This window comes from Aythya ferina (genome assembly GCF_964211825.1).
Source record: "Aythya ferina genome assembly, chromosome: Z".
NCBI classification, from domain to species: Eukaryota; Metazoa; Chordata; class Aves; order Anseriformes; family Anatidae; genus Aythya; species Aythya ferina.
In genome coordinates, this window is record NC_140299.1 from 10,888,984 (window position 1) to 10,903,204 (window position 14,221).

The following is a 14,221-nucleotide window of genomic DNA, read 5'->3' on the forward strand; positions in this document are numbered from 1 at the left end:
CTGAAATCATCATGCTACGGATTCCCAAGTGGACAGAGACCAGCCCAGACTACAAGCATGCAAGGCTGCTGCTGTTCCTTGCTCTTCCCTTAGGAAGCTGCAGTTAAAAGGATTTGTCTATTCCCAGCTGGATCAAGAGTTCACCAAAAGTAGCTCCAGTGACCCCTGGTTCTTCAAGTCTCTCTCTCACCCTTCACTTCTGAACCACTAACATCTACCAAAGACCCTCAACCCCATTTTCACCCGTTTTTTCTCTTCCCACAGATGCTTTTAGAAAGATTAAATAATTTTTCCCTTTGGCTATTTTTGTTTGAATTATAACTCATTTCAGCTTTCAAAGGCAATAATCTTTAAGCTAAGGGTTTTGTCAGAATTCCAAAGAGCAATGTTTAGGAAACAACACTGCTTTTTGATGCAGCTATAATAATATACAACACAATGAAAATTGTGTATGATAATAGCATCTTGTTGAATAGGCAAGATGTCAGATTTACAACATATTAAATGTGTTGAATGTGATCATAAAGATATTAACATTCCACTGAGACATCAGAGCTCCAGGCAGGAAGTTATTTACAATGAAATAATGCATCCAATTTGCTCTTTTACAAAAATAATACCGAGCATACTTTTTTTGTGTGTGTTTTCACAAATTTCTAAGTTGTCAGCATTTACCCGTTGCTCGTAAAATATTATTGTAATAGTTTGTGTACTCCTTCAGTCATTTTGCAAGCTTCACCATCTGACTTTTGGACTTTGGCATTTTGGTACAGAGAATTAGCTGTCAACTTGCCCCCTCGAGGGAGGGTAATGAGTCTACCAAGCCAACATGACAACTGCTGTTTTATATTGGAAGCTATGCAACATCAATTTCTCCATAGAAAGACTTTTGTTCTTTATACACTTGCTAGCCCAGATGAATATTGTCCTCTACTTCTCCAAACTCTCTCTACTCTAACTTACCCTTGTCTTATAATAAGCCTATTCATTCTCCAAGCACAATCCCTTTAAATATTCAGATTATAGCTTTGATTTTTTTCTTGTGTACGCACTGCCTTAGCACCCAGCCCATTTGAAAAGAAAGGAAGAAAAACTGTTTGATGTGTGCTTACTGCTGAATGGTTGCTTGTATCAATACACTGAATATAGGCACTGTGCATTTCACCTTATTTAAATTCCAGTGCAGGTTATCAATCAAAATGGATGTGGTTAGATCTTAAGTTTATCAACAACAACAAAAACACACAGAAGTACGTGCTTGCAATAGCTGGGTGTAAGCTAAATGTTTTATGGACTCGTACCTCATTGTTTGAACCAGGATCAACAACAAAATCAACACAGCGTGGTGGAAAACACTCTTTAAGCAAGAAGGATTTTCCAAATGCAATTAAACTCTAGGACTACTGTCTGCAACTGAAATTGTTTTTCTCTTCAATTGTTAAACAGAGCAACCCTCAAGGAGATCCAAACGAATTGCTTTTTTTTTTTTCCTAAGCCAAAAAGAAACTGAGTCAGCACTGTATGGATTCAGCTCTCTATTGTTTGTGCATATAATTGGAACATGAAAGAAAAGGCAAACTATACCAGCAGAATGACATTTGCTACTGTTGGTTTACAAAAGAAGCCAACAACAGTCTGAAAACTGAAACTGAGCAATAGAAAAAAAAATCCGGTCAGAATTTGAGGGGAGGATTTTTACTCTAAATCAAATGTCAGCTCTGTTTACTTGGATGCTCAAGTCTCTGCCTCTTAGTAAGTTTGAATTTTAAAGACAGGAGCACTGTAGTGACACATGGGGGTCTGTAAGAGACATAAGCAATGCAAGCCAAGGGTACCAGCACAGATCTTCTCTCTGTCCATGACAAACCAAGCCCACTGCAATCCCTCCGACCCCAGCAGCTCCAGCTGGCGTGGCAGCGATACTGAACACTCAGCAATGATTCACACAAGAGAAAAGTCATCTTAGGACTCATGGCACTAAGGCTGAGAGAAAAATAAAAGAACAAACTCAAGGATAGGATAATTCAGCACATTATCAACAAAAAGAAAGAAAGAAATTAAGAATACATATATCACATATTCCCCAAACTACCACTATCTGAAATGAGATACATCCCAGGTAAATATCCCTGCACATCAGCCGTACGCACCACGTAAGGTATCTTGCACACATCTGCTTTGCATGATCTGGTTGCACAGCAACTGCTGTCCCAAACATGCAATGACACAAGAACAGGCAGGCGCTGTTAAAAGTCCCCAAAAACTGTCCCCTGAATGTTCCTCCTATGGGGCAGTGACTTTTCCAGCAGCATATGGGCTGTTCTCTCTCATCTGGGATGTCTAAAAAGCTTTATCTATTTCACTGAGTGTAGTTTAAATATTTCACATCCAACTACTTCTTTAAGCACCTGCCTGCATTGTGCTCCTCCTGCTGTCCCACAGACCTGCACACCACAAGAGAGGATGGAGATTTCCTAAACCAAGGAAAGAAAGAGGAGAAGAGGCAGTTGAGGGATGAGGGAGCAGCTCCTGTAGCTTAGCTCCAAGCCCAGTCAGGAGAACAGGCATTTCCCCAGGGTGCGTGAGTGTGGTTTTGTTTGTTTTTAGCTGATGCTTTGTTTGTCTGGGTTCTGCTTAAGCAGATGGAGTCTGGAAGTGTTTAAATTATACGTCTTTGAGAAGTGATTACCTCCCTTCTATCTCACACATACATGTCGCACAAGCTACCAACAAGCTAGAATTTCTCTTTTTGGTGTCTTTACCCATTTTTCTTTCTATCTGTTCCTGTTTCCCTCCCCTTTCTTCTTCTTGTTGTTTCATATCTTTATCCTCCCATCCCTCCCTCTTCTGCCTCATCTCTTCTGACCATGACCAGTGCAGAACGATCCAGCTCGAGGGGTCTCTGCCTCAGTGGGAGCAGTAATACCAGTATTAACTACGTCCTGCTGCTAGCAAGAGTGGCTGCAATCACGCCTGTAAGGACAAAGCAGCCTGACCTTAGGGAGCGCATACAATACTCAGGATAATTACAAAAGTCATATTCCCTTTGGCGGCTGATTTTTATTACATATTTTGTATCAACCACGGGAGGCCCTGGGGCTACAATTCTGTTCGTCTGGAGCCTCTGTGCTAGACGCCATGCCCAGGAAAGTCGGTTCTTGTTTAACCCTATACTCCGTGGATGCAAACCATAATGCGATGCACCTGGATTTCATTATCGATCGAACCACCAAGGAGGGCACTTCAGACACAGCTCTTGGCTCGCCAGTTTTAAAGCTCTCCAAAGTGCTTTGAAGTGAACATGAAAAACTTCCGGACTACACGAGCAGCTAGCTGCCAGACCTCATCCTTTAATTGTAGCACTATCTACCTAAGGGCACCACTCTCAGTAATTAGGTAGTGTTCTGAAGGATCGTTAATTATATTGCCTCATTTGGGAATGAGCTGAATGCGCTGAGGAGACATCTCCCAGTAAATCCACAGCACCACTGTGTTTTACTGCACGAGGCTTTGCTCCAGCCAGTGACACCCGTACCTGACATCTCAGGTGAGCTGTGATGGAGCACTAGAACAGGCTGCCCAGGGAGGTTGTGGAGTCTCCTTCTCTGGAGATATTTAAGGCCTGTCTGGACGCCTACCTGGGCAGCCTGCTCTAAGGAATCTGCTTTGGCAGGGGGGTCGGATTTGGTGATCTTTCGAGGTCCCTTTCAACCCCTTCAATTCTGTGATTCTGTGAAAGCATTCCTAATCTCATAAAAATTCAGGAATAATAAAGATCTTTAGCTGTAGGACCTAGGACAGCCCACAGGTAGGGGTATATCCGTGGTGCTACGCTTATCCAGCAGATACTCACAGCATTCCTCAGTACCTGAGAGCAGCCCTTTTTCCTTGGGACTCGCAGACAAGGGAATCAAAGCAAACCAAAGACTGACTGCATTCACAACTGTGATGCCTCAACCTGCTACTTTCTGTGCAACAGTGAGAAAAAAATTATGGGGGAGCTGAGACAGATGCCTTACCATCATAGTAGCATATGCTGTTTTGCAAGGAAGCAACGTACCAAAGCTGAATTTTATTTATTCCTATGAACACCAGTCTACATCTGATAGCAATTTACAGTAAGACTGTTTTACATATATAAAAAAGCAAAAACTTGTGACCTCAGAGAATACTTGTACTTGTTGCATCTCTTCCCAAACAGCGTGCTAGCCAGCTGGCCCAGAGCAAGTACAGGTGAGGCAGAGCACAGCACACCTGGCAAGGATGTGCCACATCGCAGAGCTGCCGAGCAGCTTGGTTCATCACAATGGTCTGATACAGAGCTCAAAGCTCTGTACCTGCACATCATGGGCTGCTTCATAAGACAAACAGATTGATAAAATAAATTCTGACACTCCTCATTTTCAATCCAACCCCCAAGTAACACAGCTGCAGCTCCTCTCAGCAGCACTAGCAGAATGCATTGGCACGTTTCAGATGCTGCGATGCTGCCCTGAGTGACGTGCAGACTTAGCGGCTCATGGCACTTCACCACTGAACTACGTGCGAAAGAAGAATTCTTAGTTTATGGAAACATAAGGAAACTCTTTTGGCAGCTGTGGAATTACAGCTGTTGTGTGTGTTTGCTTTTCTAAAACAAAAACAAAATTCAAAATCTTATCCGCTCTTAAATTTTCAGCAAAATTCTGCCATGGAGTGCACTACCCTGAAAGATAACCAGAGACTAAGCAGCACAGTGCTCTAATCAGACAAATTTATTGTTTACAATATTATACTGTAAAGTTAATCAGGGCTCTTTCAAATCTATTAAAACTAAAATGATCAGCAAAGCTTCAGAGAGGAAACAACAGCAGCAATAAGAAACATCTAAAAAGAAAAGGAAGGAGATAAGATGACAAAATGTCATCCTTGTTTACTACAGCTTAAAGCTTCAAAATCATATACTGCATTTCTCTTTTTCCTGTTGGGAAGCTCTGCAGCATGCTCACCGAGTATCTGGGAACAAGGAATTGCATACGGTCCCCAAGGGCATATTAGTGAAAGTGCTGCTCTTTGTGAAACAGCTACACTCAACTTACTTGCAATTACTTTTATCTTATAAGAATGTGCAAAATGATACAGTCTATAAAAATAGTAGGCTGCACCAGCAATATCAGCATTCTAGAGAGTAAAAAGAAATGCTTTTCAAGGCATGTGATCTCTGGTTAGTATCAGAATTAAGTAGGGCATAAGAATACATGTATTCTCTTCTGCAGTATGATTGATTTTTTTTTTCTGTTTTGTTATGAAGCATAGAACTATCTTTCATTGCAAAATTTAAAATCTGAAACATAGGGAGGGCCTCTGTAAAATACTTTCAGCTACTAATTATCAGGTGAAGAAGCTGACAGCTTTCACAGAAACATGTTTATCCTGTTTAAAAAAAAGGCTTACTCTAAACCACTGACAACCTCCTACTCCCTGCTGGTCCTGCAGAAGGATGGCCTCAGTCACTATGTGCAGAACAGGATCATACTCAGCAACCTGGGGAACCTGCATCCTTCACTTTTAGCAACAGATGCACAAAATAGAGAGAGCTCATCACGACTGCAGAGCAAAATGGATAAATTTTTTCACCAGTCCAATTGTATGTCTTAAAAAATAAATCAGTTTAGTCAATTTGATATGCAAATTGAGCAGGGATTAAGCTAACAGTTTAAACTTACTAAAAGATAAAGCACCTCTGTTGGCCCAAGAAGGCAGTAGCTGAAGTGTTCCTCCAAGATATGCCGATTCAGGTTCAAATTTCCTCCTGTCTGATTCAGGGCAAAGACCAGCCAAGCGTACTGGGCACTATCACAATCTGCATAGCACTTTTGTTAAATTGGTCCTTTTTTTTAATCCACAACTTCTGAAAAAGAGCAAAACTATTTATTTCACATAAATTTACAGCAATATTTAAGTGTCTGGCATACAAAGGAATTTACATAGTCTGGTGACACAGATATTCTCATTGTCCCATCTGTTTCATGCTTCAGTCTTCCTACAAGTGGTGACTGACAAATAGCTTCCTACCAGCAAATGTTTCTGCTAAGTCTCGGTATTATCATTCCAAAACATGCTCACTGCTCTCTCCAAATGTAATATTTAGGTTTCCTACTATAGGACAGTTAGCGGGGTGACCAGGCTTTGCTGGTTCTTAAGGAGGAGGCACCTCTAATTAACAAACTGATGAGACTCCTGAACTTGGGATTCTGTGTTGCGAGGAGTACAGGTAGGATGCACAACATGAATTGTCACATGCAGGTGACAGCATGTGGAAGTACTGAAGAAAGCTGCAGCGCCATTCATCTCATTTACCATGCCCGCAGAGTTGTTCAGAAGTCTATCTTCTCCAACTGCCTTTTGCATCTGTTCCTCTGTACTCTTATGAAAATAAATACAGAGAACATCTAAAAAAAATACAAATAAACCCAAGCCAAGGGCCGGACTGCACACATTCAAAAAGGAAAAATACATCTAATTATGTACAAGGTTGCTATGACCACAGGGAAAAATGCCAACGTATTCTCAGTGCTTGGCCCTGCTTTTGACTTGGCCCTGCATTTGGATCATTTGTATTCACGAGTAAATCTCGTCAAAGAAATTTTCAAGATTTTTTTTTTTCGTGATGAAACAAAGGTTTTTTTTGTTTGTTTGTTTGTTTGTTTTTTTAATTGAAGTGCTGTGCAAACATGCTGATTTTCTTGAAAAATTCCAACAGGAGAAAAAAAAATTATAAAATTGTGTTGAGTCAAGAACTCATACTTTCAAAAACTACATTTGTTCAGGAATTTTGACATCTGACTTAAAACGTGTTCCTTTTTTACTTAACTACTTGTACAGCAGATCATCAGTAGCAGTGCATGCTGCTGTATGCCTGGTGTGTTATGACACGAACTGAAGTTTGTGTCAATCTGTTTAATCTCTACACAGAAAAAACACTTTGACCTAGAAAGAGATTAGATGTGCATGCCATTTGTAAATAGCTGACATTAAGTATCTCTTTAAACTTTCTCTAACAATTTAATTACTGTATGATGTATAACTATTATCACTGTGAGATGGTGAAAAACAGAGCAGAAAAACAAAAAATGAAATTTGTAAGAATAAATACTAGAGCACCAAAAATCTGAAATCTGAGGTGAAAGTTTCCTAAAGCCAATGCTGAGTTTCTGTCCCAGCTAAAGTTTTTTAACTGTCCACTTTCATGCCCAGATGCCAGAACTGAATCCTAAGGTACCTGGATGTCCTGTGAAATGAAACCCACCTTGGGACAGCACAGGCTTGGTCAACACTTGCATATTTCCTGGCATCTCACTATCAGCTCCAACCTCCCAATATCAATTAATCTAAAATTAAAATAGCCACTGTGCAAAACTGCTCTGCTGCTTTCATTTGGGTGATGCTGCCCTGCTCCCTGCTTCATGAAGGAGCTGACAGTGATGGGGACGGAGCCTTCCTCACCCAATCCTAAGGGCTGGACCCTGGAAACATGTCACTGTGTGGAAATCAAAATATATTTTCTTTTAAGGCAAGTCCTAGTATTCCCAGACATTGATAAACTTTGAAAACATGAACCACAACAACCTCAAGCACAATACAGGGGTCTGCAAACTCTTGTTCACTGTCTGTGCTGATTTGGGATGGTGAATGCTGCTTGGGAGCATGCAGGGGGAGAGCCGGGAAAGGGTCTGCACAAGCAGAGCCCAAAGGTCAGCAGAACCTCAGCAAGGATGAAAGGCATTACAAGCGGGACCTGGCAGCAGGACAGAATCCTGCTTTCTCCACACAGTGACCCACAGCAGCCGGGGGAGCCCGCGAGGTCCTCCTCAGTTCCGCAGAAAGCAGACCTGCTTTGCAGGGGTGGATCTGGGGATACGCAGCAGCGAGGATGTGACAGCAGGACGTCCATGCGTGCACTCTACTTTTGCAGCTCCTGCTCCAGCTTTCTCCTTCAGCAGCTCCCCCCTCTCTCAGCACAGCCTCGTCCACCCCAGTGTTACGCTCCCGAATCAGAGAAACGCTGGAGATTCAACCAGGCACTTTTCTTCCCTACAAGACCTAAGTGCTGCCTCTCTCCAAAAAAGGCCACGTGCTGGAGAGCTGCTTAAAAGAGGCTTCTACCTCACCTTCACAGGATGGGGAGAAAGCAGACGAGGGAGGCAAGGAAAGAAGGGCTGTAAGGATATAAATGGTGCTGAAAACCAGGCAATGCTGTAACACTTTCCCAGGCGGGTGCATTGGCAAGGCACAACACTGCTGCACCACGCAACTACAGCTCCCAGGTACTTATGCCAAAGATAAAACACTCTGGGAAGAAATGAAAGATCTCTGCAACACTTCTCACAAGCACCAGTGTACCTTATCGCATTTTTGGCTCCCTGGCACATGCACACACACATGCACAAGCAGCACACAGTCAACTCCACAACACAACCTCTTGGAAGAAGCAGCTTTCGTAGATGAAACGTCTCGTCTGTGTGGATGGGACTAATCAGAGGACATCAGTAAAGGGATACGTGTGTGCTCATGCTTTGTGTATATTTCTCCACAAGCACATCTATACTGTCAAGTGTTCTGGGACATTTATCATCATTAAAATGGTTTTAAAATTCTTCTGAAAACAGATGATGTTTCTCAAATACACGGTTTAAAAAAAAAAAAAAAAAAAAGATAGAAAACACACGGCTGGATTCAACTTACTTAATTTGAGCGGCCTCTGACGAAGTCTCCCCCAGAGCTGCTTGCTGAAGCACTGGCTCATTCTGAAGGGCTGATTCATCTATACCTAATGTAAACGTCCCTCCGGCTGGGATGAGCCCAGCTGATTTCACCGATTACCCCATAATCGATGCAGCTCCACCACCCTCCTGGATGTACCTACCCATCCAAGTGATGGAAGCCCCTCTCAGGGACTGAATCAGCCTCTGTCAGGCAGCACAGGGCACCCAGACCCCCTCGCAGCGGTGCCGTTGCGCTGACATTTGCAGCGTGCTCCTAACCCCTTCCCCTCGGGGATGCCACACTTGAGAGGGACACGACCACGGCACCGTTTTCCCAGCGGTGGGCATGCCGAGCTGGGGCAGGGGCGAGGAGAGCAGCTCGCCACCGACACGCGTGTGTCGCCCACGCTCATCCCCGGGGGAGCTCCCACGCGTGTCCCCCGCGGCTCCGCGCTCACCTGAAGCAGGTGGTGAGCTCGCCCGTGGGCTTCAGGCAGGGGTAGCGGGTGGTGGCGATTTTATTCTCGGAGCAAACCTCCCTGCAGGAAGAAAGGAGCACAAAAATTAAAAACAAGACCCGGCGGCGGGCGGCAGGGCGACGAGCAGAGGGAGGGCATCGAGGAGGGGACTTCACCCACCTGTCGCCGTCCTGCGGCTCCTCCCGGTAAGTCCAGGCGTGCCCCAGCGCCAGCAGCAGCAGCAGCCGGAGCGGGGCCAGGCTGCGGGCCGGCCGCCCCATCGGGCCGCCTCTCTCTCCCCTCCGCTCCTCGCCGGCTCTGCCCGCCCCGGCCGGCGGCGGGGCTGCGCCGACCGCCGCTCCTCCCGCCCCGGCGTTGGGCCGCCCCCCGCCGCCGCCAGATGTGCCCGCGGGGAGGGGCCGCGCCCGCCCAGATGTGCCTCCAGATGTGGCCCCCAGGAGGGGCCGGGCCGCGGCAGATGCGCTGGGAGGGGGTCGCACCGACCCCCTGCTCCTTCCCGGCCCCGCGGGTGCGGGGAGCACGGGGAAAGGTGTGGGGCGGTGGGGGCGGCAAAATACAGGGAGGGAAAGTGATGGGAAGGGGAAGGTCCCAGTCCCGGGGGTGGCAGAGCTCGGTGCGCCGGCGGTGATGCTTTCCAGATTGGGCTTTATCTGAAATCTGTCTCCCGAAGGTACGGAGGGGTTCAAAGCATCGCTGCTGCGACAGCTGTTAGTCCCTGTGTACAGCTGCTGCTTCCCTGCCATTCATAAAAAGGAGATGAGCAACGACAAACTTCAATAAAACAGCACATCATCACCTCTGGCCTGTTGTATCATATCCTGCTTTCGTGGTTAAACCGCTGGGAACCAGGGGAGAAAAACCACTAAACAGTGACACCTTTGCAAAGTCTTTGGCCAACGCATTGGCTTTCATCAGCACCTAACTACCTAAAAATATGAAAGGCTATGGGGAAATAAGGGTGTGCGAGTCAGCCTTCCTATCACTTTCACCTGTAGGATAAATAGCCTCATCTAACAGGCAGAATGTACTCACATATTAATATTATTGTTATAAGCCAGACGCATGCAAGTAACAGACTGTAATTGCTGTACTAAGCGGTCACAGAAGTAATAAAGGGGTGTAAGAGGACTTGAGCCACTTGCCTTCTATTTTTGGTTGGGCCACGGGGAGCATTTGAACAAGTCACTTCACCCTCTCCATGCCTCAATTTCCCCTGTCTCTAACAAGAAGGCTGAAATAGTTTATTACTACTATTATTAATAATAATAATGCAGATCCCCACCTATGATTTGGCTACAGTTAAGCTGTTAATCCCTTTGGTACATTGTCCTCAGAAGAGGACAATAAATGAATGGACTCTTATTAGGAAAACTCTGGTGTTTCTCAGAAATTCTCCTGGACTTGTGGAACATCTGCTGTCATTGTGGTCTGCTGTATGCACCGTGAACTGCCAAATACAAGGCATTTATCTGCTGTAAGTGCCACTGAATATTCTTTCTATGTCTGTGCTCAGTTAAGCAAGGGAGCTCTGTATGGCAGATTTCCCCCCACCCCCGGCTTTGTTGTTGCTGTTGATATGATATTTTAAATGTTTACTCTTTCATAGTTCCTTCCTTCTTTTCCTTTATACAAATAATGAGTAAGCAAAGACAGGATTTGCTGTCTTGAAGCCTGCAAGAGCTGCGGGTGTTTTGTACAGGACTAAGTGCTCTGTCTCTCATGCAGATCTCCCAGAATCTCTCCCAGAACCTGTCCAATTCTGAGATAACAGGAGCAAAGCAGGACCCGGGTATTTGCATTCAAGCCCCCATCAGACACCTGCCTCCCCATCATGTTCTTTACCCTCCCTCCCCAATTGGAAAGTATCCAGTGGCAAGGTCTGAAATGGAGAGAGGCTTACACTTCTGTAACCCCTGTAATTTCTGGCTATAGATAACAGAAAATTTAATTTACCACATTCCAGAAGTAGTTACAGTCCCCTCAAAAAGCTCTAATTCTTTACAAAATTGAATCATACAGGAGAACAGTACCAAAACCCTTTGGATGATTTCCAGTCCTGGCCCAAGTGTCGTGACTTTGGAAGAAGTCTGATTTTAAAAGGCTCGCTATATAGGCCTGTGATAGTCATATTTTCAAAGAGTTTCTCCAAAATTTTTAGCATTCAAAGCAGATCGATTCACTATCTGAATTGCTTAACTCCTTTCTCTGTTTTTGCTTTAATGCCTGCCACGCACGTAGCATTGTATAGCATACTGTACTATCTTTTTAATTAAAAATATTATAGCAGCTTACATACACTTTCATTTAACTCATGCAAACAGTCTTGTTAATATAAACAAGGTAACCTACAGGTGAAGTTAATCCTGCACTCAACTCATTGGAAAGCAAGCCCTAGATTTTCACATATGAAAGAATTTAAATGGGATCAAGAGTAAATAGAAAAGAGGTTAACAGCACCAGGCACCTCCATCCCTGCTTCCCAACTGGTAACCCTGTTACCTCTGAATACATTAAAGTTGAGGGTTTCATAATTTTGCTTCATCAGCTTTAATGACTTGCTTCATCTCAGCTTTAATGACCTTGCAGCTGGGGCCATCCTGAGAACAAGGCTTGCTTCCTGGTAAGTGTTGAAGGGTGGTGGTGGTTAAGGAAACAGTGAAATGTTCCTGTTGCCTTAGGGAAGGAATGATCTGGGACTGTTTTCATATATAGTAAATAAGCTGAAAGTGATTTCTCGTGCGAGGGATGCTTTTGCTTGTGTAGGGTCATGTTAGCTTTGACCTGCCCAACTCAAGCATGTATGAAGTTGATCAAGCTGCATGCTAAATTTTGGAACTCTCTCAAAGAAAGGGATGAGGAATTCAATCTAGTAAAGTGCTTATCAGCAGTTTTATTTATACTGTTTATGTAGGAATAGGCATTGTTTCCTACAAATCATTCATAATGATGTTGTTAAGTTAATAATACAAATTCAAGTTTCTTTTCTGGATTTTGCTGGTAACTGGAATATCTCAGACTTAGACTTTAATCACCACAGCTGAAGGGGCTCTGTCAGAAGAGCGTTTCCATACTGGAAAGGCACAACCTCTGCAGAATGGGAGGAGAAGGGCAAGCATGACTCTTCAGAAATACACTGAGGTCCTTTACATTCCCGAAGAGCTCAGAAGATCTCAGAGCCTGTTGCATTAAGGTCAGTATAAATGCACAAAGAGGTCTGAAAGTTTAAAGGTGATGCTGAAGAGACAAGATTATTTCTCCCTACTTTGTACCCCCACCCCCGAAAGTACTACAAAGTCATGTTTTGGAATTTAAGATGTTTCATTGGAGTCTTCAGGGGTATGCACCATGAATATTCTTAATCCATCTGCAACTGGCATTTGCATGGGTGCGTTTTCCATTTGCTACAATTAAAAAGAGAGTAACTGGTTATTGTAAATAACCTTAATCCCACCACAGCATTGTGTTTGCCTCAAGTGTCTTTGTGGCAACTCCACCAGATCTCCAGCTGTCTGTGTTCGGGAAGATCAGAGCAGGACTGAAGGTGTAAACAAACAGAAAGCAGAAGTTTTAAAGAGCATCTTGGGCGTGGGATACTTTTGTGATTTGAAAGGCCTCATGTTGGTCTTTTGTGAGATTCAGACTCAATCTGTCTAGATCCAAACTCACTCTTCCAAGGAATTTTGCACAATCCAAGCTTAGTTACTAAATACTCACTTGGGCTTGGGCACATGGGGATTTCCCATGCCCTTTCTGCTCCAGGAGGCATCTAGAGCAGCATCCCATCTCAGGCAAAAAAATGAACCAGATAATAGAAAAAAAAAAGTCTTGAATAACTATATCTAGCTCCCCAGAGAGAGAAGGAGTTTCTTCCTAACCTTTTTGTGATTAACAGCATTGCCAGGTCTGTAAAGGCCATATACATTATGGAAGAAAGAGCCAGAGCAAAGGTAAAGAGTCAAACCAAAAATTATCAGGTATGATACATGGGTCCGAAGGAAGCAGATCTAGGAAGAGAAATGACAGGGAAAAAAAATAAATAAATAAATGAGGAAGAAACAGAGGAAAATCAAGGAAGAGAAAGGAGTTGAAGAAATGCCAGGTTACCTTACAGCAGGGGCTGAGGGCTGCCTGGTCTATATAGGTATTACACCCTGAAAATGGATGGCAGAGTAGGCAGGAGAGCATACAACAGAGCAGAAAATAGGTGGGAGAGGTTGCTGAAAGAACAGTGGTATGTTTGCAGCAGCACACAGGTATGTTTGGGTGGCAAAGAACAATGAGTGAGCAGAAGAAGGAGTGAAAAACTGGGGGAAGGCAGTTATTTCTCATCTCATTTCACCCATCATATGTTACATTGTGAAAGGATGACAAACTGGGACAGTGAAATTATTTTATTTATTTTGCCCAGTAGTACAAGGTGTTATCTCACCTCTGGGGCCCAACACATGAAATACATGACAAAGCATGCATTACAATAAAAATACTGATGCAGAGGGAAGATGCTTCTTTTCACAAACAGTATTATGGCCCTTAATCCAAGTAGGAGACAAAAAGTCTCTGTTTTCTGTCAGAGGCCTTTTTAGTAAAACATGTTAATGCTGGATCAAAGTAGTTGAAATGTGATGCAACTGTTTTTAAAACAGCCACGAGAAAGGCGCCTCAGACAACATGCAATGGAGACCATCAGACTTTGCCTCCAGAAAGTATCACAGCTACTGGAAGGAATTACCCCAGACTGCTTTCTCCATTTCACAGATAAATACAGAGCTCATCTCAGATTAGTAAAAAAAAAATAAACACCTTTTGAAAATATCAGCTAAAACAATAGCACTGCTGCCCAGGCAGAAAATAGGCAAACCATAGCTCTAAACCTCCAAAAACAAACCCTGATGCATGCACGAGACTTGACATGACACTAACCAGAGCAGACTTATTTTCTTGGGGTTTAGGTTTGAATTCCATTTTGTTATAAGAGATTAGGGCTGAAGAATGTGAAAT

At 43.8% G+C, this 14,221-nt stretch overlaps 1 protein-coding gene and 1 long non-coding RNA gene across 3 annotated transcripts in view; one reads left to right on the plus strand and one right to left on the minus strand.

Moving 5' to 3' along the window:
• The window catches only part of CCBE1 (collagen and calcium binding EGF domains 1), a 96,118-nt gene extending 86,585 nt beyond the window's left edge, over positions 1 to 9,533 (minus strand). For both annotated transcript variants that reach the window (XM_084504613.1, XM_084504615.1), the window contains exons 1-2: positions 9,383 to 9,533; positions 9,203 to 9,283 (exon numbers count right to left, since the gene is read on the minus strand). In XM_084504613.1, coding sequence (XP_084360739.1) covers positions 9,203 to 9,283; positions 9,383 to 9,483 — 182 coding nt within the window. In that variant the 5' untranslated portion in view covers positions 9,484 to 9,533. The remainder of the gene's footprint in view (positions 1 to 9,202; positions 9,284 to 9,382) is intronic.
• A 2,170-nt stretch (positions 9,534 to 11,703) lies between these two features.
• Positions 11,704 to 13,990, plus strand: LOC311427704. The gene is made up of 3 exons (XR_014687505.1): positions 11,704 to 11,843; positions 12,261 to 12,413; positions 13,867 to 13,990. It is a non-coding gene; the product is annotated as an uncharacterized lncRNA (long non-coding RNA).
• The last annotated feature ends 231 nt before the right edge of the window (positions 13,991 to 14,221 follow it).